General features: G+C 38.7%; 1 protein-coding gene and 1 long non-coding RNA gene across 5 annotated transcripts in view; one reads left to right on the forward strand and one right to left on the reverse strand.

The window, feature by feature from the left end:
* LOC116653922 overlaps positions 1–2,243 on the reverse strand; it is a 42,493-nt gene extending 40,250 nt beyond the window's left edge. Inside the window, exons 1-2 of one of the 3 annotated variants that reach the window (XR_004308558.1) lie at positions 2,147–2,243; positions 1,100–1,192 (exon numbers count right to left, since the gene is read on the reverse strand). This is a non-coding gene — a long non-coding RNA (uncharacterized LOC116653922). Of the gene's footprint in view, positions 1–1,099; positions 1,193–1,953; positions 2,121–2,146 lie in introns of those variants that run through there. The other 2 variants (XR_004308559.1, XR_004308560.1) reach the window with 2 other exon arrangements.
* Positions 2,244–2,288: 45 nt separating this feature from the next.
* ICE2 (interactor of little elongation complex ELL subunit 2) overlaps positions 2,289–23,282 on the forward strand; it is a 31,571-nt gene continuing 10,577 nt past the window's right edge. For both annotated transcript variants that reach the window (XM_015872506.1, XM_015872507.2), the window contains exons 1-15: positions 2,289–2,412; positions 3,228–3,332; positions 3,626–3,634; positions 5,580–5,847; positions 6,802–6,921; positions 8,107–8,241; positions 8,498–8,614; positions 10,407–10,566; positions 12,402–12,586; positions 13,070–14,012; positions 14,602–14,780; positions 15,676–15,805; positions 20,680–20,764; positions 20,861–20,911; positions 21,713–21,971. In XM_015872506.1, the coding sequence (XP_015727992.1) occupies positions 2,384–2,412; positions 3,228–3,332; positions 3,626–3,634; positions 5,580–5,847; positions 6,802–6,921; positions 8,107–8,241; positions 8,498–8,614; positions 10,407–10,566; positions 12,402–12,586; positions 13,070–14,012; positions 14,602–14,780; positions 15,676–15,805; positions 20,680–20,764; positions 20,861–20,911; positions 21,713–21,971 (2,775 nt within the window). In that variant the 5' untranslated portion in view covers positions 2,289–2,383. The remainder of the gene's footprint in view (positions 2,413–3,227; positions 3,333–3,625; positions 3,635–5,579; positions 5,848–6,801; positions 6,922–8,106; positions 8,242–8,497; positions 8,615–10,406; positions 10,567–12,401; positions 12,587–13,069; positions 14,013–14,601; positions 14,781–15,675; positions 15,806–20,679; positions 20,765–20,860; positions 20,912–21,712; positions 21,972–23,282) is intronic.

Consider the following 23,282-nt stretch of genomic DNA (forward strand, 5'->3'; position numbering starts at 1 on the left):
GATCAATCCAGTTTCCCTGTCTTTGAAAGCATCATCTTTTTCTACATCAGAGCACACTGTGTCAAGCGTGCAATAGAAGAAATGTTCCTTGAAACCTTCCCAGTGAATCTGGAGATGGTGCTGTGTGCTCTGTGCTAGATCTAAGAGGATTCAGTTGAAGTTTTAACACAATTTAGGCATCAGAATTCAGAGTTGCAAGCCTCCTCTGGTGCGCTAACATTGGGACCATCTAAATGTCAGCAGTAACTTTGGTTTCTACCTTACGATTTTATGCATGTAAAATTCTAATTAGACTTCTACCCAAAAACAAATCATTTTGACAGAGCTTTAACAGCTCAGTATTAATTTGCCTGACCGCAATCCAAATTAGGTGTCAACATTCAGCTTTGAAGAGCTAAATCTGAAAGAAGCCATTCACCTACAGATCGAGTCGAAAAAGTTATGGAAGCCATAGCTTTCCTAGAACTGTAATGCCATTTGTTCTACAGCAGCTTCATGACAAGCACTGAGACAGTGAAAGTCCAGGCTTAATTTTCTCGCCCTCAAGAATTGATTTCTGCCCAATCTCTCAATTCACAGGAGAGGTCCTAACCTTCAGTAAGTTTGGCAACAACTGTTCAAAATAAAAGAGAGGAATTATACTGAGAAACAAATCAGGGACTCCTTTGCTTTCCAATAAGTAGAACTAAAGGTTAGAACGTGGTGGTTTTGATCCCCACAGAATCACAGTATGGATTTGACTGGCAGGGATCTCTGCAGGTCAGATCATCTGAAGGTCCAATCCCTGCTCAAACAGGGCCACGCAGAGCAGCTTTTCCAGAACCAGGTCCAGGTTATTTCTGAGTATCTCTAAGGAAGAGACTGTACAACCTCTCTAGATAACTTGTATCAGTGCTAGGTCACCCTCACTGCAGGAAAGTATTTCCTGATGTTAATGTTTATGTCACAGAAGTACAAAAATCACGTGTAGGAAGTAGATAACTTCAATTGAAAAATGGACAGTACAGGAGTTAGGAAGATTGTAGACTAAAGTTGGATTTAACAACGCATTCACAAGCTGGGTAAGTCTTCTAATTCTGCTATGTAAACTTCACCATACCTGAGCTCTGAAGTAAGAATATTCCTTCTAAGGCTACTCCATGACTGGGCTCTGGGTGACTCCAATGGGGAATAAAAACCTTTCTGCCCCTGTCTGAGATACACAAGCCAAAAAAAGAAAAAGTATATATATATATATGTACATATATATATAAAAGCATTAAAAATAGACAGTGTCCTTGCAAGCTAGGTAGAGACTCTCTGGTTGGTGGTTTTGGACGCAGAATCATAAAATCACTGAATGTCTTGGGTTCAAAAGGACCTTAAAGGACCACATATTTCCAAACACCTGTCATGTGTAGGGACACTTCCCAATAGATCTGCCCAAAGACCCACCCAGCCTGGCCTTGAATGCCTCCAGGGAAGGGGCATTCAGCTCCCCTGGTCAGCCTGTGCCACAACCTCACAGCCCTCTTTCTTATACCCCATGTACACGTACTCTATTAAGTTTAAAGCCATTGTGTCTTGTCCCATCACTACAATCCTTAATAAAGCATCCCTCCTCATCTCTCCTGGAGGTTCTTTTAGGTACTGTTAGACTGTAAGGTCTGCTAGGAACCTTCTCCCAGCTGAACCACCCCAACTTGGCCACTCTTCACTGGAAAGGTGCTTCAGCCCAATGAGCATCCTCATGGTTCTCCTCTCAACTTAGTCCAACAGCTCCATGTGCTTGTGCTGGGGTACCAGACCTGAATAAAGTATTCTAGGTAACCCTAAATTTCATAACCTTCATATATGAGCATGCAGTCCCCAGTTTTAGATACAGGACTAGAGGCAATGAATGCTTTGATGGCTTCATTCTGCAATACTCCAGACCCTCATTTCTCCATCTGTTGAGCCATAAGAGGGGATCACCTTTTCTTATAATGCCCGCAGATTTCTATTATGTAAATCTACAGATAAAGAATACATAAATTCCATTTGACCACACTGGAAAACCTCATCAACAGAAAAAAGAATTTTTTTGGCAGCTCTGTCCTAATGGTAACTAGTGGGAAGCAAACCAGGGGAACTGAAAGCCCACAGAAAAGTTGGGAAGCACAGTTACCCTGGGACACCTCAGCCCTCTGAGGGCACAACCGCTCTGTGGAGCCCAACCCGGCTGCTCCGCCACAAGATGGCGACCCGCAGCGCTCCCACCACCGCTCGAGCCGTGCAGCCATTGGCTGGCTCACACCATCAGCTCCCGCCCTCCGCCACTCTGATTGGCCAACGCCATGAGGGCCGGCCCGCCCGGCAGCGAGACGATGAAGCGGCGGGTCGTCTCCACACGAGGCGCTCTAAGATGGCGGCCGAGGGGCAGCTGTTGTGTTGGTGAGTACAGCCCCGCTCTGTCCCTACAGCCGAGCAAGGGCGAGTCTGAGGAGCGGAGGGTGGGAAAATACCCCACGGGTCCCCGTGCCGCCGCTCTGCTGCCGGTGCGCGCATGCGTGGGGGAAGGAGAGAGCGGGGCGGACCTGGGTCCTCCCGTCCGCTCCGCCCCGCCGCTGGGCTGGGGGTGGGGGCTGAGAGCCGCCATTTTGTGCCGCTCTGCGGGGGGAGTGGGGGATCGCGCTTCAGAGCGGGGAGGTGGTTCCCTTCGTTGTCCACTGCTGGAGTGGGGGGTTAAGCAGGGTGTATCCCGTGTGGATTTGGGATGATAGTGCTTGTTTCGTTCTCAAGAAGGCGACGGAAATAAATCTTTCTTAGTGCCCCTCAGAGTAGCTTAGTTGACCCTTGTAAGGTCAACTTGTAAGTAAGGGCTCCTTCCCATAGAAAAAGGGCCGTTCAGGAGGTGTGTGGAAAGCAGCTTCCTTGTCATGAATTAGGCGGAGCTGTGTATTCTGCTCGCGGTCGCAGTAGTTGTCTCTGCCGAGCTGTGTGTGGAGCTCACGAACCCTCAGTTCATCGAGTTGGTCTTGTGGGGCTGTGAAACAAGCGTTTGTCTTAGTGTTGAAAAACAGCGGGGCGTTAGGTGTGGTATAAATACCTTATGTGAGAAGGAATGGGAAAGATGGGCTCTGATTTTTGTTTTTATTTTTTTAATAATGCTGTTGATTTTTATTTATTTATTTATTTATTGAGGGGGAGGGAGGGATCAAGTTTTGTCTTTAAACTTGTTGTATATCACAGCGTTCTTTTATTAACAGGGATGTTTCACCCAAAAATGGCAAAGAAGTGTTTTTCTCACGTGAAACGTATGAAAAATACTCACTGGCTCCAAGCCTATTGGAACTGTGGAATTTATCAAACAGGTACATTGTGTTATGACCTGGTGCTGTCTGTCATCCCTCTTTTGGTACCTACATGCAGTTACTGTCTGGGAGGCAGCTGTGTGTTACCCAGAGAGGAGAGCTGTGTGCTGCTGCTGCAGCTGCCTCAGGAAGTGGAGGGATTTTAGGCTGGGACTTGTGGTCTTTTCTCTCTTTTGAGGGACGGGGCTTTTCTTTGGGGGGATTTGTTCTGTTTTGGGGAGGGAGGATTGTGTTGAGTTCTTGATGTTGCTTTTTTGGTGTTTAGTTATGGGTTTTTTTGCTTTCTTTTACAGACTAGAAAGGTATGAAGCGCTCAGTCCTGACAAAGGTTCTGTAGTTGGTGAACCAAATCTCAGTCTCTAAAAGTTTATCTACTGCTGCTTGTGGTCTCACTTTGTAGCAGGCTGGTGATACTATATGCAGAAATCCTTCTTATTTGTATCTTTTGGAGTTAGCCAACACTATTTACATAGAGTACATAGAATAACTGCCCTGGAGATGCACTTATCATCATGATTATTCAAGGAATTGGATTGAGTGTTAGGTGAGCAATTAGAAACTGAAGTGCTGTGCACACAAATTGTTTTGGCATAGATAGTGCTCCTGCACGTTTCTGATGGCTTTTATTTGAGATTGGGGAAATAGAATCAACGTTTGTTTGGCATAGTGAAAAGCACTGGGCTCACACTGCAAGATTTCAACAGTTGGAATATTTTATGGTATTTAGGCTATTTCTGTGTGTTTTTTTCCTTAATTATTGTTATTTTAGGTCTTCTTTAAGTTGGTTAGGGTTTCTGGTGTAGGCATGGCTATTCTTAGCAGTGAGATTATATTCAGTTCTGTAGGACAGAAGTGAGTTTAGAGCCAGAAAGAGGTTGCAACCAAAAACATAAGGATATCAGTGGGTTGGGTTGGATGGCCATCATGAAGAAGAGAAATGTAACCTGTTGGTATGAACATGGACATAAGAGCTGGAGAAAGCGTGTCAATTTGTATATTGAGATTTGTGATAAATATTTACTAACGTGTATGTTCACTCACCATAGAAGCTGTGAAGGCAGGTCGCTGCTAAAATGAAGGGGGAAAAATTAAGCCGTCAGCTCAAATAAAGTATATTGCTGCAAATGTGGACGGAAAAGCTCTGTCAGATTATTTTTGTTTGCACCCCAATGAAGACTGTGACAGCCCTGCATACTGAAATGATCTTGATGTGCTGCCATTTCATTTGGTGCTGAATACAGCCAATTTAAGCTGCTAGCATTTCTTGACATTCTAACATTGGCGTATCTGAGTCAGCATCTTGTCCCTGCTGCAGCTTAATTAAATTTGCCAGTTTGTGCCACAGGGATGGACATATTCTCATATTCAGAGAGACAGCTGTGAAGTATTATTAAGAACTGTAAATGTGATACTGTTGGGTCTGAATAACACTTGAGATGTTTTCTCCTGCTGAAATTGTATTTTAAAAATATGTTTTTTCCAGGATCCACAGTGAATGTTCATTTTGTTTACCTTTAATACTTTGTTTCTTAAAAACACTTGTGTTCGATTGGGGTAGAGATGGCCTTCAACTACCAGAGTCATTATAAGAACCAGCTTTTTGATGTTACTTCTTTGTTTCCGTTCAGGCTGTTATTGTTTCTTACTTCAGCACAATGTCATTTCTAGCCGCTGATTCCATCAGTGTTCAGAAATGAAAATGAAACTTGTGTACCCCATTCTTGGGATACAATTTCACTGAAATTTAGGATTCCTGTCATTAAAATGAAGTACTTTTCTTTTACTTCTTTTAAAGGAAAAGGAAAGCTTTTTTGTAGTTAGTTTTTCTCCTTTATTATCATAACTTTTACTCATAAGATAGACCTTCCTGAGTGCAAATTGTTTCTGAATACCAACCATCAGCTAATGAGGAAATGTTGAGACTGTACCTTTCCACTGTTGATGCATTTTTCCAGAGCACTCATCAGTTCTGAATGTACCTTTTTGCCTCAATATCCATTATGTAAATAAAAATGTACATTTATTTTTGTTTTTAATTGAAATCATTGGCAAAGCTCTAAGTTTGGCCCACGTGAAGTTTCAGAATAAGGAAATCCTTAGAGTGCAGGCTGCAGATTGGAGTGGTACGATGCATTTTGCTGAATTTGAAACGTACAGTTGAGCGACTGCCTTTATTACATAGTTCTGGCAGATATTCTTTTCTAGGTAAAAGCGACTGAGTTCTTTCACTTGTTACTTTTCTTTCAGATTGGCAAAGAAAGGTGTGGAGACATCGGCAAATACTTCAGAAAACAAACAGACTGGTAACATACAGGCTAAAAACGCGGTTGAGGTGGAGGCTAAAGCCACAATCGACGATGATCCTTTTCCAGAACCTCGACTTCCCTATCCATTTACCTCCTGTCTGACTGAGAAGGAGCAGAAAACATATTTATATCTGATGACCAAGTTCTCAAAAACACCAAATAATTTTCCTCTCAGTGCAGCAAGTCAAAGAGAATTACTCACCTATCTGGTAAGTGGTAAATGTGTGTATATACACATATGAACATCACAGAGGAGAGTTGTGCAATTTTATTTTTTTTTACCTTTGAAGAGCAAACAAAAATATAGAAGAAATATTTCAAATTCTGTTAGTCAGAACCTCCTTTTAACATGATATTATGAATAACAATAAAGGTACCAGGCATGTACTAACGAGCTGACATTAAGTAGAGCTATTTGATGGTGTGGTTTGGTTGGTTCTGTATTTTTAAAAAACCCTTTTTCCATGAGAAGAAAGATTTGGCCTTAGTGTGATTTTTTTGGCATTTCATAATGGCGTGTTGCAGCTTTCTATAATGTGAGGAGATATATACATTTTGATGCAGTTGTCAACACCCTGTATTGAGAACTTTCTTCAGCAGCATGGGACAAAACCTGCGTGTTGACCTTAAGGTGGTTGCCATGTTTGGACTTACTGGAGTAAAAATGCTCAGGTTAGTTGTATTATTTTAGCCGAGTCCCTTACATGGTATATGTTTTTGAACTGTAATATTTGGTGCTTGGTGCATCACTGTTAATGCCAGTTCCTTTCTTTTATGCTGTATCACTGGGAGTGTCTTTTCTAGGCAGATGAACACTTACTGCATTGCTGTTGCTGACAGTGTAATGCTTCCCAAGTCACTCTAGCACGTAAACTTGCTCCAACAGTGTTCTCCAACTCTTTTTTTTTAAACAACCTATGCATGGATGAAAGAAGCCTGCTTTGTTTTTAGAGGATGCAGGCCTGATGTTGCAAAGTTTCTTTTTTACTTAAGTGAAACTAAATGCTTAGGAAAACTTGCTAGGTTGATCGGCAAGTGGAAGCTGTGCCCTTCCTCATATCCATCACCTGTGCTACATCTCTGGAAATGTTGCTGTTTATATACCTGGTCTGTAGGATTTCATTGTGTCTTAAAAACGAGGTGTTATTTTTTTCTCCCCCCAGAAAATGAAAGAAATAGTAAACAATGAAGTTGCAGAATTTATGAAATTTGCCCAAAATGCTGCAAAAAGCTGCGCTCAAGATTACGATAGCATTTCTGAGGATGCACTACTTTATACTGAGGTAATTATCAATGCTGTGTTAATTCTGCTTTTAAACAATGCTATTGTGATTAAGGTGCATGCACACTGCTCATGGGATCAATGTTCCCAGAGCTGCTGGTTTGAAGCGGGGGTGAGACATGAAAGGCTGCTGTTCCATTGATGCTCTCCAGCATGGCCTGGCCTGCAGTTTGGGCAGTAACATGAGATACAAGTGAGGCTGTTGAATTCAATACTGTAGTAAGATAGTCAGCATTAAAGTGTATGAGGTGTTATATTTGTGAAGGAAGAAACACAATTTAAGTGTACATTTATACTGACAAGTTGCTACTAAATGTATGCTACTGGAGCATATATTGGACAAAACATGAAGCATGTTGCAAAGTCACTTTAATCAGAGGTTAATCAGGCTTTAATTGCAGCCATCTGGAAGTTCACGCTGTGTTAAATCACCAGTTTGATAATTGTACAATTGAACACAAATGTAACTTATTTATCTTTGTTTAATGTGTTTTGGGAAAGGAATTCCAGAATACATGTTTGATCAACTTTCACATTACTGGGTTGGCTTGCTGTTGATTTATTATTTTTTATGCAGTGTTATGCTTTACTTCAAGTGTTTTAGTGAAATACTTTTTGCTGTAATTCCTGCCTCTCCTAGTAAGCGCTGAATCACTTCCTACTGCAGGCTACAATGGAAATGCTTTCTGACATGAAAGCAAGTTGGAAATACATATTAAATCTTCCTATGTCTTTACATTTACAACTTTTACCCAGGCTGGTATAAATTAGATAGTGAGTAAAACAAAGAAATACTTTTCCCTATAAAAACAAGGAAAAATTATACAACAGCAACAAAAATAATGAACTTTTCTTGCACAATTCAGAGTCCTGAATTTGGTGGGAGGTTTTTTTGTTTGTTTGCTTTTTGGTTTTATTTTTTGTAACTAATTTAAGCCTGTATGCATGTATTGTTAGTCTTGCTGTGAAGGGCTGGTGGGAATTCAGAATGTGTTTCAGTTCTGATACCAATGATTGTGAGGTTGTCATGGGGTTATACGGTTGAACAGTTATGTTGGCTGTAATCTGCCACATGTTTCTGTTTTCTCTACAGGAAGTATATGCAAATGTAACAATTGCAGTTGCAGAAAGTAAAGATATTCAAGTTCTTACAAACTATGCAAATGGTTTTTCTTGTTTCTGTTAGGAATTATTCAGGGCTTGTATTGGACATGTGGAAAAGTATCCCGAGTTTTACACGTTACATGAGATCATGAGCATCATGGGAGGAAAATTTAACACGCAATTGACCTTCAAGCTGGAAAAAAATCTTCTTGTAATGGTAATATCCTGTGTATACATATTCTTCTAGTGTTATTCTCAAATAGACAGAACTATACGCAGGTCATATTGTGCTGAGATTTAATTTTTATAAGTATTATTCAGTTCTTGGGTTAGAGGGTTATAATTCATGGAGAAAATGCTTTAGTTTATGTGCCTGTGTAAATTCGTAATAACTTTCATCACAAAAAGTGGAATATTGTGTTGTGATGATGTCATTTAAGATTATTTCCTGGTCCTGCTTGATTTTCTTCAAGGGTACAGCAAGATTTGCTAGAATGGCATTCCCTGCCGTGCCTGTTCAGCTCTGCACAGATTATAAAACCGTTACATCTATTATAACTCCAGAAAAAAAGGCTTCTATTATGCACAATGTAAGTAACATTTTTACTGTCATTTTTATGGCACATGTTGGAGATAAGAACCATTTCATTTCTGCGGCAGCATTATTTCATCATTTTCATCTTAATCTTACACATCTTGTAGCGTAGTGATACATGCTGTAACGTTACTTGAGTAGTATTTAATGAATAGCAGCCATGCTGCCTTCTTCCAGAACTGGTTTGTCGCATTGTTACGCTGGTGCCTCATGGTCGAGAAATAATTTAGGCTATTTAGTTTTCTGACAAGTGAGTTAGTTGTCCTTTATCTGACTGTTTCTTTTGCTAAACAATATAAATTGCATGCCTGAGTTGAACAGTTTTTAGTTTCCATTCTGCCTCACTGTTAAATACCCAGTTTTGCTGATGAGAGAATTAATTTGTTTAGTTCATTCTGTAGAACTTGTTTTTTGGCTGTATATTTCAGGTAGTTTGCTGTGCACTTACTTCAGGAGTTTGTTCACATGTCAGCAGCCAACTTGCCAACAGAGACACTATGACTTCAAAGAAGTTTAAGAAAGCAGTAGAGGTGGCACAGGAGAATAATATACTGCAAAAGGCATTAGACCTGTAAAATATGAGATCTGCTCCAAGAGTAGTGCCTCCTATTTTATTATGTTGACCCACAATGTCAGAAGTGGATATTGGTGGTATGGCAGTAGAGGCTGAACCTTCCTGCCAACATTCTGTTACATTTTGTTGCTGTGTGACAATTGGCAGCACAGGGACAGTCTGACAGGACGGTATCTGACGTGGAAGTGCATGTTAAGCAAAGGTACAGAATTGAATTATATATATGAATTCTATATATGAACTGGGGGGATGTGGATGTGAGCACAATGAGGCAGTAGGTGGTGTGTTTCTGCTGTGGCAACAGCAACATGAAAGGTGAACTGTGTTCCAGACAGCCATGCCTGGAGTACAACTTGCTGGCAATTCTCTGTGGCTGGCAAAAATGCATAGCTAGTGGTGGTCGTTATGTTGAAAGAGAGTGTATTTGTAACAGTATTTGCTTTATCACATGGTATTATTATGCTGTTTATGTCTGTGTAGTTTTCATGGAAATAAATAGGGGGCATTACTTTCAGAGCAATGTATGTATTATTTCTCACATTGCCTCAGGTGAACTAAGAAAGAGCACTGCTAGATTATCTTACTTACCTTTCATGGCCCTTAATGTTCCCAAGCATCCAGTATCTCCTTGGTTCTTGCTGTTCTCCCACCTAATGTACAATGAACATCTGCCCAACCATCTTCTTCCTGGAAACCTGTACTCATAATTTTTTTTATCTTTATGCTGTTTCAATTCAGAATTTGTTTGCTTCCTGATTTTATATTTGCTTTAACATTTTTTAGAGGCAATCTGTATTGAAACAGCTGTGCTGTCTTATTCATACTTTAATGTTAGGCTGCTCCATAGTGCTATTACTTAACTTTTAAGAGTATCTGTGATAGGCGTGTGAGTGAATATGTTGCTTTTTTCTATTGCATTGCACTCCCATGTGTCACTACCCCCTTGTTCCTGTTTGACCTACCAATTCAATTCAATTTATTAGGAACTGATAGAAAGATAGGAGGCAAGATATGTTTTCTTGTGCTACAAGATAGAGCTGTATGATTCAGCTAAGTCTGTAAGGCTTTTTACTTTGATTTTGAAGCCTGGCACGGCGGTGGAAGTTGTGTATCTGCAGCATTGGAGCTAATTCGTGTTTGTTGGTTTGTTTACAAATTTATATTGCATGTCTTACTTGAAAACCTTTAAAAATCCAACTTCTTTGTTGTTTAGGATATCAGTTCAGATTCAAATGCGGAAAAGCTTGCTTTGAAATACTCTCCTCAAGTTGTTCTAAGCAATCAGTCATTATTTACATTACTGAATAACCATGGACTAAACTACAAGGAACAGTGGGAAATTCCAGTTTGTATTAAGATGATCCCTACTGCAGGTATAGTATATTTTTGCTATAAAAACTATATTTTCGTCCAAGAAGTTTTTTATATGATTTCATAATCCCTTTTTATCTGCAGAAGGACAAAAAATAGTAAATCATGCAAAATCAACGGAGGGAAAGGAGAAAATAGTCTAGGTTAGTTCACAGTAAAATAGTTTTCCTTTGATTTGATTTAAAAGGGAAAAAAAACCCTAAGGTTAGTTAAAATCATAACTGTAATTATAAGTTCGTATTCTTAGCCTTTTTGAAGAAGGTGCCCCCTAGAATGCAGGAATGAGTTTCTCAAGTACTTCTGTGGTTTTTAATTTAAATAATCAAACAAAATAATCAAATCTGACAGTTTTAGTTTACACGTTATAAAGGACAGGAATCTGAAATAAGTGATTTTCAGATATAATCTGGTAATAAGTCCAAGGCCTTTGTTTGTTGTTTGTTTTTTTTTCCAAGAAATGTGTTGATTTTAATTTCATTTATCACAAAAATGAAGTTGAAGAATCGGCTGGTATAATATTCCTTCTGTTCTCAAGGAGGAAAGCTAATAGCAAGGTCATTTCTTAGTTCTCTGCACCTTGTCCTACCTTGTTACTGAGAATAGTAACAGCCTCTAGAGATACTGCCATTAACATTGAGTTTGGAGATGCTCAGTTATTTTCCACTTGGAAAAGAGGAAAGTCAGTTAAATGTCCTTTTTGCTTTCTCAAACGGTGAACTCCTCGGGAAGAAAATAACTGCATGTGAGTTCTGAAATCAAAAGAACCAATTTTCATCATTGTTAAATGAATGTTCATGGAGTACAGCCTTTTTCCTAATTAGAAGAAAAAAATGTTTTGAGTAAATTGATTAACTCATCTGAATTCTATCCCGTCAGTAATTTGCGTATAGATTTCCCCTCTCATTATCCATTCTTTTCTTAACTCATTGAATTACAGTGGAAGCTGTCTTGAAATGTTGAAGTTGTATGCATCACACACAGATCTGTATGGCAAGCTTTTGGATAGTAGTTGAAAAATATCTGCAAGTCTTAGAAATTCTGATCTTTCTCTGCGTTCTCTGCTTTGTATAATGCTGTGCTTGGCTCCTTTCTTGTCAGCTTGATAGTTTTTATTCAAAGTTAACAGCTGAAGAGTCACTTGAAGTTTGTTAGCACTATAGTGTTATATAAAGATCTATCTTGTCTCCATCCTTAGCTTTAACCCACCTCTTGCATTAATATTTTTTTCATTCTCAGGTTTTTCTATTACAGACACGGTGTGGCCCACCTGTTCACAGCGTGCCATTGATTTCTGTATTAAGTAGGCCAGAATGTTGCTGTGTTTTTTCTATGAATTTAATTATGATTCATGTTTAAGTTGTAAACAACAGAGAGGGAGGCAAAAGTGCCCTAACTTAGTGAGTGATTAGAAAAAAATATAAACTGCAGCCATCACTTTCGGGTAATGAATCTTTAAAAACAAACATCAATCCCCAGCCTAAATTTACTCAGGTTCATGTGAGCAAAACAGCGGAAGAAGAAAATCTTGGAAATGTGTTTTATTTTTATAATGCCATGAGAGAAATGTTGAATCCTTAGTTCTTTAGGAATTCCCTATGTAGTATTACATTTAAAATGTGATGGACTGTTAATGTGTTGTGCGTTGGTGCTTTGGGATCACAATAATTCAAACCAGCTGGACATAATACTCTGTTGATAGTGAATGAGAGCATCGGTTTTCATCTGTTTGCAAATGTGGAATGGAATGTAATGTATTTGGAAGTTGAAAGATTTATGGTGTAAATTCTAAAGTGATACTTTTTTCTTTCATTTAATATGCATTTCCTTTCTTGAGAAGATGACAAAGCAGCTAAAGTGGTTTTCATTGACTCACCGCTTCTGAAAAAGGAAATGACAATAAGAGAGAGGAACCAAATATTCCATGAGATTCCAGTGGACTTCCTAGCAACTAAAAAGTCTTACGTTTCAATTTCCGATGTTGTGATGGACAAACCAGAAGAGGACAATCCGTTACAGTGGGATGTATGTAGCTTCATTTCTTTTTTTGGAGGGGGAAAGAAACAAAACCTGTGTTTTAAGTAACTCGTGATAATGAAAGAAAATTTAGGTTTCCTGATTATAGTTTTGGTTTTGTTTTGTTTTTTTTTTTAACTACTGAACTTCAGGCCCTGTCTGTGAGGCTGTCTGTCCAGTTCCTCTATGTGCTTCTGTTTTATCTTCAACTCAGCTTTAATGTGATTTCATAAAATATGTTTTAACTGGTTTATTTAGGTGGGACAAGTTTTATGGACTTTTATTTCTGTTTTGAATGGACTTTTAATACCTACAGTTTAAGAACATTTCACATGAAACGCAGCAGTTGGTTCATTAACTGCCCCTCTCACTCCACGGTGCTAATTTGGATTCAGGTTTTCAGTATAGTAGTATCTCATTTGCGATTAATATGTTCTATTTCTTGGCTTGTTTGATTGTATAGTATTTATTTATTTTTCTCCTTCTGTTAAGGTGTCTTCTGATACGTACCAGTATAGGAAGATTCCACTTGCTGATGATGCAGGGATGGATTTTGATGATGATTTTACAGAACTGGAAACTTTTGGAGCAACTGTCAAACTCTCAAGGACTTCTAAAGCAGAAAATACTTGTTCAGTTAGTAACACTGATAAAGGTTTGTCATGTGACCTACAAACAGAAAAAAAACTGACATCTAACATAAACAGTGAAGCTCAAGAGAGAAAAACTCCTCTTTCTGAGCAGGGATTTTCAGCGTATTCCAGAACGCAGCTTCCATCATGTGGCAGTGTAGGCTTCAGCCCTGAAGGAAATTTAGCTCATAAAAACTTTCATTCTGAGAAGATAGAATCGAACAAATCACAGGATGTCATGACCAAAAAAGTATCAGACGATGAAACAAATACTTCATATCCTGCTGTAAGTTTCAAAAATGACTCTCACGCCGTACAGAAAGATGAGACGTTTGCTCCTTCATGCAGTAGTGACACTGATGAAGATCGTTTAATAATTGACACAGAACATAAAAATACTGAATGCAAAAAAACTGTTCCAGATGGTGTTTCTCAGACCTTGGTCCAGACTTCCAAGTCACCTTCCCCCACCCCAACTCCATCAACAAGCGTGGCTGATTGCTCAGAAATTGTGCATCAGGGGAAAAGTGCCTCCAAAAAGCCTCCGAGAAGGTTGTCCAAAGAATTTGATCCCGTTGGACGGATATTGAAAATGCAAACGGAGCTCCTCAAGTCACCTACCCAGAAAGCTCGTGAGCAGCCAGCAGTGAGCTGTGATAATGCTGATGCTGTGCAAACTCACGTGCCTCAATCTTCAAAACCACCGGTGATCTCCCACACAGCACCTGGGCTGGGCCCTGCCCCAAATCCTCATGGCTCGTCTCGGAATACCTGGACGTGCCTTTTTCAGGGAGTGCCAAGGAGTGAGTAGCACTGTTTGTTGTCTATGGAGAAAAACTTAAAAAATATCAGCATTTTAATTATCTTGCCTGAAGAAGATCTAGTAGTATCTCTGTACCTCTGTTACATTGATTCAGATATGACTTTTTTTCCCAGAAAATATTTTCTGAGAGGTACGATGTTGCACAAATAAGAGAGAATTGGTGGAGCTGTTTGTCCACAGAGGCGAATAAGAAATGTTAATTTAAATTATAGAAACAGCAGAGCTTCTGAGAAAGGAGGAGTCGTTTGGTACTGAGATTAGTTACTTTTCCATTGAAGTTTCAATGTTCAAAAAGTTTGTGAGAAGGTCTACAAAAATTGCTTCTTGTCAGTTGAAAGCTGAAAGCCATTGTAGGCATTTTCTGAAATTAGGTTTTTAAGAACAAACACCTCAACGAGTGATTTACTGTACCTTTACTGTACCTAATGAGCGAGCTTTTCACCTCAAACTACTATCAAACAGAACGGCTTTTAAAAAATGAACTACTGTGAGAGAGGAGGCAAAAAAAGCTTGATTAGCCTCAAGGTGAAGAATGCCCAAGCTGACGTTTTTGGTTTTATTTTCTGTAGGAAAGTTGCCAGATGAACTTCAGATGATTGTGGAAGATCCTGGAGAGTATAAAGCACCTCAGGATGGCAACCTTGTGTATAAGCTGTTCAGTTTGGATGACCTGTTGTTACTTGTGCGTTGCAATGTGCAGAAAGTGAGATCATTGCCTCGTTACAATAAAAAGAAGAAAGCTCAAAAGGTACAGAATTGGCTCCTTTTTTTTTTTTTAAACCTACTTGATTAGGACAGATACTAAACGCTACAGCTACATTTCAATAATATTCATGAGTAATTCTATTCATGTATAATGCCTCTTTGAACTGTTTTTAAAAGTTAATGTAGAAACTTTTTCCAAGCGCTTTGAGATTGCTTGGAATCGTAAGAGCATCTTCTTACATGTTTGAAAAGACTCTGTGGGATACATCTTAGCAAACTGTTTATCTTAAGGGCTAAAATGCTGTAAGTAAGCACAAATGAAATCCAGAGTTGTGTTATAAAAGGAAAGGGAAAGCTTATTCTGGAGTCCTCAGTAAGTCACCGTTTTGTCAGGAGTCTACATAATCGTGTGACAAACCAGAATTATGATGGACAGGTAAACAGCTTGTAAGGTGTTTATACTTCATTGAAATAGAACTAGATCTTAGCAACTTTTTACTTGTCAAAATTATATGCTCACAGTCTTGTTTGGAAGAATTATCTTAGCTTTGCTTGATGTGAATAAAAAGTGGACTTCTAATGAGCAAATCAGTCATAATTACATATCTTTTTCTTAAATTCCTGCAGAGGGCAGTAGAGCATAGAAGTGGGAATGTCAAAATAACAGTTTCATGAGTAATGGCTTAGTATCAGTTCAATTTTTTGTAAAAGCTTGCCTAGACTTTTCTTGTTTTATTTCAGCCTCTCTGTTTTAGCCTTCTTTTATGCGGTGTCTCCATAGCCTTAAGCTCGTGTGTGTTTCGTAGGGCATGAGCCATTACATCTTTGTTGCTGCAGTTATAGTGGAAGATAATGATTATAGGTGTCAAAGTGTAGCTCGATTGCAACAATCATTTTTGCACATAGCGCTGATTTTGCTTGTACGTTTGCTTTTGTAGCTTATTCCAATATTCCTATTGCCTAAACTGGAATACCAAGCCTATTACGGTGTCGAAGCTCTTACAGAAAGTGAAGTATGTCAGCTGTGGACAGAGAGTTTGCTTCATTCTGAATGTATATTTTATATTGGTAAGTTTATGTGTTGATTTTTGCTTGCTTGTATGAAATGTGAATGTCTAAACCTTCATGAAATAACAGAAGAGAAGGGTGTTTATGACAGGTATATTCCATACATCCTTATTAAATTTTCTAGCTTTGATTTTCACCTTTATCTTAATCAAGTTCTTTTTCTAAAATTTCTCTTGGGTGGTGAATGAGGAAATTTTGGTTTTCACTGGATAACGTCCAGTAATGTTTGTTTGCAAGAGCTGCATGTATTTGCTTTTCAAAGAAGAATGCATCTCTGGCCCAAATTTAGTTCTCATAAATCAGTGATCTCTATGACTTCAGTTCTTTGGGTTGTTGTTTTTTTAATGAGTCAAATACGACACAGACTATTGTACTGTAGAGCAGCAAGAATATTTCTTGATGAAAAGAGAACTATAAACATAGACTATTTTGTGAAATCATTTTAAATCAATTTGTTATCACATGCCAAAGTTGGTGAATAAGAAATAATTGGGTATGTGACTCAGAGAATATGGATCTCTTCGTTTTGAACTTGTAGCAGGGGTGAGGGTCAAGCACAACTTGTTTGTCTTTGAAAACACTCCATAATGCTTATAATTCAACGTGGAATTATAATGTACTTCCAGTAAGAAATGCTACATTCATATTTGTACAATGACTGTTTTAGAAGTCAAGAAAGTTCGACTATTTCTATTTCTGGAGAGAAGGAAAATGGTACATATAAAGAACAGGGCCAGATTATTTTACCAGACTTTTTAATATACGTATACCTCTTTGATAGCAGTTGTCTAGCATTCAATTAAGTTTTAAAAGGGCCATCTGTTGAAGTTGTATGTCACAGTGCATCTTAGACTATGCTTGATGTTTGCTGTGGGACAAGGGCAATCCTGTGCAGTGAGTGAATGTTCTGGAGCAGGGACTGCCTCACTTCCTGCTATAGAAAGATTTGTCTGTTTTTATGGTTGTTATGGCAGCAGTTGTGGCCTGTGGTTGCCTAACCTTTCCACTTTAGCACTGAATGACACTTTCTGCTCTTGGTAGCTCGTGTCAGAATACTATTTGAGAAATGCTGAGGTGTTTTTTTTCCTAGTTTTTGCATACAAACTTTGTATCTTAATCACAGAACTGTAAGGCTTACATAAAATCAGATATGATTAAAAGTCTTCACAAAACCAAATTTATTAAATCATTATGCACAAAGTTCTCCTTTTCTAATTTACCTTGATGTGTGATTCTGAACGTTTTTTTGTGTTGTTTTTTTTTTTAAGCAAGTACAATAGTACTAAACTTCACTGAAGCATTTCTCCCCTTCAAGAAGGTAATACCTTTTCCAGAATCACGAACAATGTGAGGAAATAATGAAGTTGTAAAGAGTGGGCTGACTGTCTTAGAAAGGCATGCAGGCTCAAAGAATGCACGTCTATCTAATCATCCATCAGTAACAGGACACTTAGCATATGGCTAGGGCACAGAAGTTTGCGCAGCTCACAGCCAACACCCATTTACTGAGGCTCTCAGGATTGTAGGAGAGAGCAGTTCTTGTTCCGGCATGAGCTGTCATCCCTTTCTGATTCACAAGTTCCTTAGTCTCCACTGTACCACGCAGGCAGCTGTTAGCTATGGAGTGGGTGTGGAGCCCTAAGCAAGCAGGCTCCTGTGGGCTAGACTCTGACAGCTCTGTGTGCTTAAGGGGAAAGCTGTAGTGAAGCTGAGACACTGGTTATTCCAGTGCTGTTTGTTTTTCAGTTCTTGGATGCACTTTGTCCAGCAGCAAGCCCTGGAATCTGCAGGGGCTTGTACTGGTTGTGATAGTTCTCCTAGCATGTATGAAAGCCTCCTCCCACCACTGTTGAAATAAGCAAAAAATGATTTAGGATATTATTTGTGTTGGATTTCCTGTATGTGAATAACTTTTGGTGCTGGCAGAATGTGGGTTTTATTCAGGTAGGTAAACTGGGAACTGTGCATTTTTGGTACCAGCATGTATTTTCTAATATAGGTAGGGAAACAGATGTCTGGGAGGCAGCAGTCAATTTTGTATAAAATCGTACCTACAACAGCTTTTAATAGGAGACTGTTACCATGTTCTACTTCAGGATTCATGGAATGATTTTAGTTAGAAGGGACTTTTAAGGGCCATCTAGTCCACTCCCCTGCCATGGACAGGAACACCTGCAGCTAGACCAGGCTGCTCAGAGCCCGGTCCTGGCTGACCTTGAATGTCTCCAAGGGATGGGCTATCCACCACTGAGTTACCTGTTCCACTGCCTCACCACTGTATTGTAAAAATCTTCCTTATACCCAGTCTAAATCTCCACTCCTTTAGCTTGAAACCATTTCCCCTAGTCCTGCTAGAGTCTGCCCCTTTCCTTCTTACAGCCCCCCTTGAGGTACTGAAAGGCTGCTGAGCCTTCTCCTGTCCAAGCTGAACACAGCTTTGATTCTGCTTTTCCTTTTATATTTCTGGGGAGCTCTGAAAAATACAGTGTTGCAAATGTTCTGATTTAGTTACGCAACTCTTTGAAAGCCTTTTTTTTCCCCCCTGAAAAGCGAGTGGCAGTTCCCCAGCAGTATAATAATCCCTGTATAATATCCCTGTATTATGGATGGCTTAAAATTGGGTAAATACTTCATTCTTTTTCATTGCTCTGATACCCAAATGTAAGGCTTAGGCTATCACACGTTTGTTGTAACCTGAAAGGCAGACATGATCCAGGCATCTTCTTGGGTCATACTGTCATATAAATTAAATACGTCCTATCATAATGGGATGTTTGAATCAGCAGTAGTAGCGCCATAGACTTACTGCTCTTTTTTAATTTATCCAACAGTATTAAGTGTGAAGGTATGAAAAAACTATTTGAAAACTTTGCTCTTACCATTACTAATACTGTACCTATAAAACTTCTGTTCTTATTCAGTTAGTTCTGAGAATGTGTAGATCTTAAGTGGACTCTTTTAAATTGAAGTTTTGCATGCTGCTTAGGTGTGTTCTTGGATCTTGAACGAACCTGAAATCACTGTGTTAGCAACCTATTGCTTTGCTAGTAGGTATGAGTGAAAAGTTCTTTGGACCTTGGATAGTGCCCCATAATTTTCCAGTGTGACTAAGGGAAGTATCTCACAGTGACTCAGTCTCAGTTCAGCCAATGAAAAGGAAAACGGAAATGAAGGTATTGCCTCCTGTGTACTTTGCAAGATGTGCTGTTCAGTTGGATTTTTGATTTCTTGATAAGTGGACTCTCCATCTGTTCTAAAGCAGACGTATTATCTTCACACAAACCAGAGTGCTGTCTTTCTGTAGAGCATCTTGCTCAGTTGTTGTTTGAAGTCCTATTGCTGCTCAAATAAGATAAAATGCATGCAGAAGGGCTGTGACATTTCCCAAAGTATCTGTACCTGTTTTAATTGGTTAAAAAGAATTGTGACAGGTTTTGCTGACTAAAGCTGGGAATGCTTTACCCCAGAAATTAGCTTGTTTGCATTAAGTACCCGAGCATAGTTTACTTTCACCTGAATGGAATAATAATGACTTATAATTAAAGATGATTTGAAGACTGGAAAAAAAGTACTTCATAGATAATTTACTGAATGTGAAGTGGTCTTGATCAGTCACTTCTTAAATAAAGGATACAGTAATATAAATCTAATATGAGTAGTTAATAGATGTTTTTCTCCAGCTATGCTGTCAAAGAGTTTAGAAATGAAGATTTTGAGGAGATGCTGACAAATAATGGAGAACACAGGTTTATTTTTTTAACGATTTGAGGTTTCTTCCTTCATAGTTAGCAATGCAGAACATTAAACTTAGCTGTTTAGTCTTACAGAAAATATTGCTATCAGGGAAAGTAAGGCGTGCGTGGTGTTGTGAACAAGGACAACTGGTTTCCTTTCATATTCATTGTAAGATGTAAGATCTTACTTGATCATCTTACATCCCATAATGGATTGCTGAGTAATGCTTAGCCTTGAATGTGAAATGCTTTTGTTCAGCAATTTTAAATATACTGTTGAAGCTTTTAGACTTCCTACAAGGGCAGATTTATAGCATGCAGTAAATTCCTCTGAGGTCATTTTTTTTTTTGTTATACTGTGTTCTCCTTCTGATTCTTCTTGTGGAAGCTGAAATAGGACAGTTTTCTGCAAAAACCTCAACATGAGAGAGAACCTCACTTGATAAAGTGCCTCTGCTATGTTAACGTACAGGCTATGGTAATAATCTTTATTGCTTTTCAAGTGAAAACTCAGTCTAGCCTGTGCCTGTTATAGCAGCGTGTAGAGGAAAGCTTTCAGCTATGTCAGAGATAAACAGTCTTCAGAAATTTGCCATGAACAAGGCCGGAACTGTAAGCTGTGTTTCACTTGAGGGGAAAAAAAAAAACAAATCAAAAGACAAGGATACAGAATACTGGAAAAACCAAATAATATAAATGTTCAGATAACAAAGCAGAACAGAGAAACAAGTATGTTCAACTCTGAGGTAAATTTGTCTTAAAGGTTAGCTTGTCTACATGGTAAGGAAGCATAGCATTAAGCATCAAAAAAATTTAAGAAGATACAAACTAGTTGACAGGAGTAAAGCTGTAGCAAAATGAGGTTGCACATTTGCACATGCTGGACAGCTCTCAAGATGTGAGATTTGCAGGAATCGTGGGCACATATATGATCTATAGACAGCCCAGACACAAGTGTCTGTACGTAGAAACAGCTGTACACCTTATTCTCAGTTATTGTGCCATACTGATAGATTCTTTCTGCTGCTTTACACTGTGAAACAGGAAAAAGTATTCCTTCTAAAATGCTTTAGGTCTGCAAATTATACCTTTATATTCTCTTTTTTTCCTTTTTTTAATGTGTTGATTGATGTTTTTCAGGGCATATTGATGGTCTTACATCAAAACTTATTATGCTAGAAAAGATTTCTCCAAATACGTTAAGAGAAAAGCTTGGATTGATTAAGTGAGTATCTTAATTGGTGTTTTTAAATGATTAATCAGAAATTCTAACAAGCCTTGCAAGATACTACTTCTGTAGTTGTGTTTTTTTTTTTTACAGGCCAGCGAATTCATTGAATATACTTCATCACATATTGAAGAAAGTGTCTGAGTAAGTGCTTCATTTTTGTACATTACATTCCTTTCCAGCTGTACCCATGTGATCCTGTTTCTTTTGTACAGTGGTTGGTTTTTGTGTCTTTGGATACATGAAATGTTTTAGAGATCCTGTTAGGTCTAGCATAGCGTAACTCAGTGCCACATAAAAATGTGCTTAGGGTTGTAGTTTTGGTATGAATGGTACAAAAGAACAACTTGACTTTTATGAACCACTAATTCAAGAGAGGAGATGGGATATTTTTGAGCTGATTTAACAGTATGTAGTGGTAGATTGTAACACCATGGAGGCTGACACTAAAAATTTTGATTTTTGTTACCAATAACAACATTCCCTTTATATGTTCCCTTCTGCTTAACTTTACTTACAACAGCATATGTCTTTGTCTGCACACTATTGCAACTTCTCTCTTGTTCCTTATTTTTCTTTCTTTAGCTGCTCTGAGGCTTTCAGTCTGCAAGCTGCTTTGCCGTATACAAGGGCTGCTATGAAATAACGCCAACTATTATGTTCATTCATGACATTGTAGGCAGATGTTGGTGGCATGGCAGAAGAGGTTGAACCTCCTTGCCAATGTAAAACGTAAATGAGCAAGAATTTATTAATACAGTTTAACTTGCTCATTTTTGTCCACAGTCTTTTTATAAAACAAGGGCTGATAAGTAATTCCCTAAAGATGTTGTGCTTCTGCATTTAAAAACTTACCAGCTATCCTGTTCAGATTGTCAGTTAAAATGAAACAATTAGCAAAACAAACAAAAAAATATATATTTTTTTTAATTTATATCTTTTTAGTTTGCAGGAGGGCTCTTATCTGTTGACTCATGCTGCAGGAGATTCATCAGTTGCAATCTACAAGAGTTCTCTTGACAAGCCAACAAGAGCTTCATATAACTTACATAAGGCTCATTGTGATCTGCCTACAGTACCTGCCATGCTCTCAGTGCCTTGGGTGCCTTTAGATCCCAGTCTCCCTTTGCCCTATCACATGAAACATGGAAGAGTCCCGTGCACCTTTCCGCCTGCACCCCAAGAAGCCATATGGAAACAGAAGGTCAGTATTGCACTTAGTGGAAAAACAGAGTAGCAGTTTGGAAATAATCCTTCCAAGCCACTGGTTATAGGTGATATATTTATTTGTCATCTTGTGGGTTCAAAGAGACCCTTTAGAGTTCTGCATCCGTAACCAGGAAAAGGAATGCCTTTTTCTTGAAAGGTACTTCAGATGAAATTCATCTTACCTAGCTTTAAGCCTGACAGTATAGAAAAGCAATGTCGAAGCTTGTAGTACAGTCAGCAGAGGGAAGTGGAATGCTTAAATAAAGATCCATCTGTAAACTAGGATAGATGGTCTCATCAGTAGGTTGCAGGACTCGTGCTGTAATTATTTTTTTCCAAGGACTCCAGAATTATAGATGATTAGTGCAACTGTAGACAGGTGCAATCAGGTGAGATGAATTATAATCTCAGGGTCTAGTCTATGATAAATTATATTGAGCTTTTATTGCAGTTTTACATGATATGTGTTTTTCTAAAAAATATACTTTTTACCCTGTTTGGCAAAATCTCCTCAAAATGGAGCTTTGCATCTTTAATGTGAGCTAATGATGCTTTTGGACAGTAAAAATGATACAGCATTTCCCCTACTTAAAAGCCTAGTAATTTATAGGCGTTCAGTACAGCTGGAACAGGTACAGTATTTTCTGTTTATGAAGATTTCCTAGTGTTGCCTCTGATGTTGCTTTTTATCAATATGCTCTATCTTCCAACAATTTCAGGAAGGACCTGAAACTATTTTAACTATTTAACTGTTTTACTGTCTTCAAGTCCCCACTTCCCCTCCGTTTTTCCCTTTTCTTTACTCCAAATCTCAGAATCCTGGTATGTTGCACTGTTTAGTGAACACCGGCATGCCTTCAAGGCATGTGATGGTGAGTTCAAAGGAGCTTTGTGAAATTAAGTAACAAGACAGGAGAGGACTCTAGGTTAGTTCTTCCCCTGTGGAGACTGCAGTGAGCACTCAGCTCTAATATTTGATACCAGAAGCCTCATGCGGGCAGCAGAGATTGTAAGGAAATGACCCATGTCAAAAAGAAGATGTTTTCTGTTGTGAGCTGTAGGATAACACTACAAGCAAACCCAAGGAAGTTACTCTTAATTGGAAGTTTAAGTACTTTTCCTAATCTCCTCATGCTGTTCTTTGAAATAGTCCCTGTTCTCATTTTATTGATTCCTGATTTCAGCAGATGGGGGATCTTGAATCTGTTCTTGGTTGATTATGATGTCAAACAAATCTCATGTGTGGATAATAGCAAATTCTCTGCAGCAAAAAGATTTCATTTTAGTCTTTTCAAGTGTTAGCTGA

This window comes from Coturnix japonica, chromosome 10 (assembly GCF_001577835.2).
Source record: "Coturnix japonica isolate 7356 chromosome 10, Coturnix japonica 2.1, whole genome shotgun sequence".
NCBI classification, from domain to species: domain Eukaryota; kingdom Metazoa; phylum Chordata; class Aves; order Galliformes; family Phasianidae; genus Coturnix; species Coturnix japonica.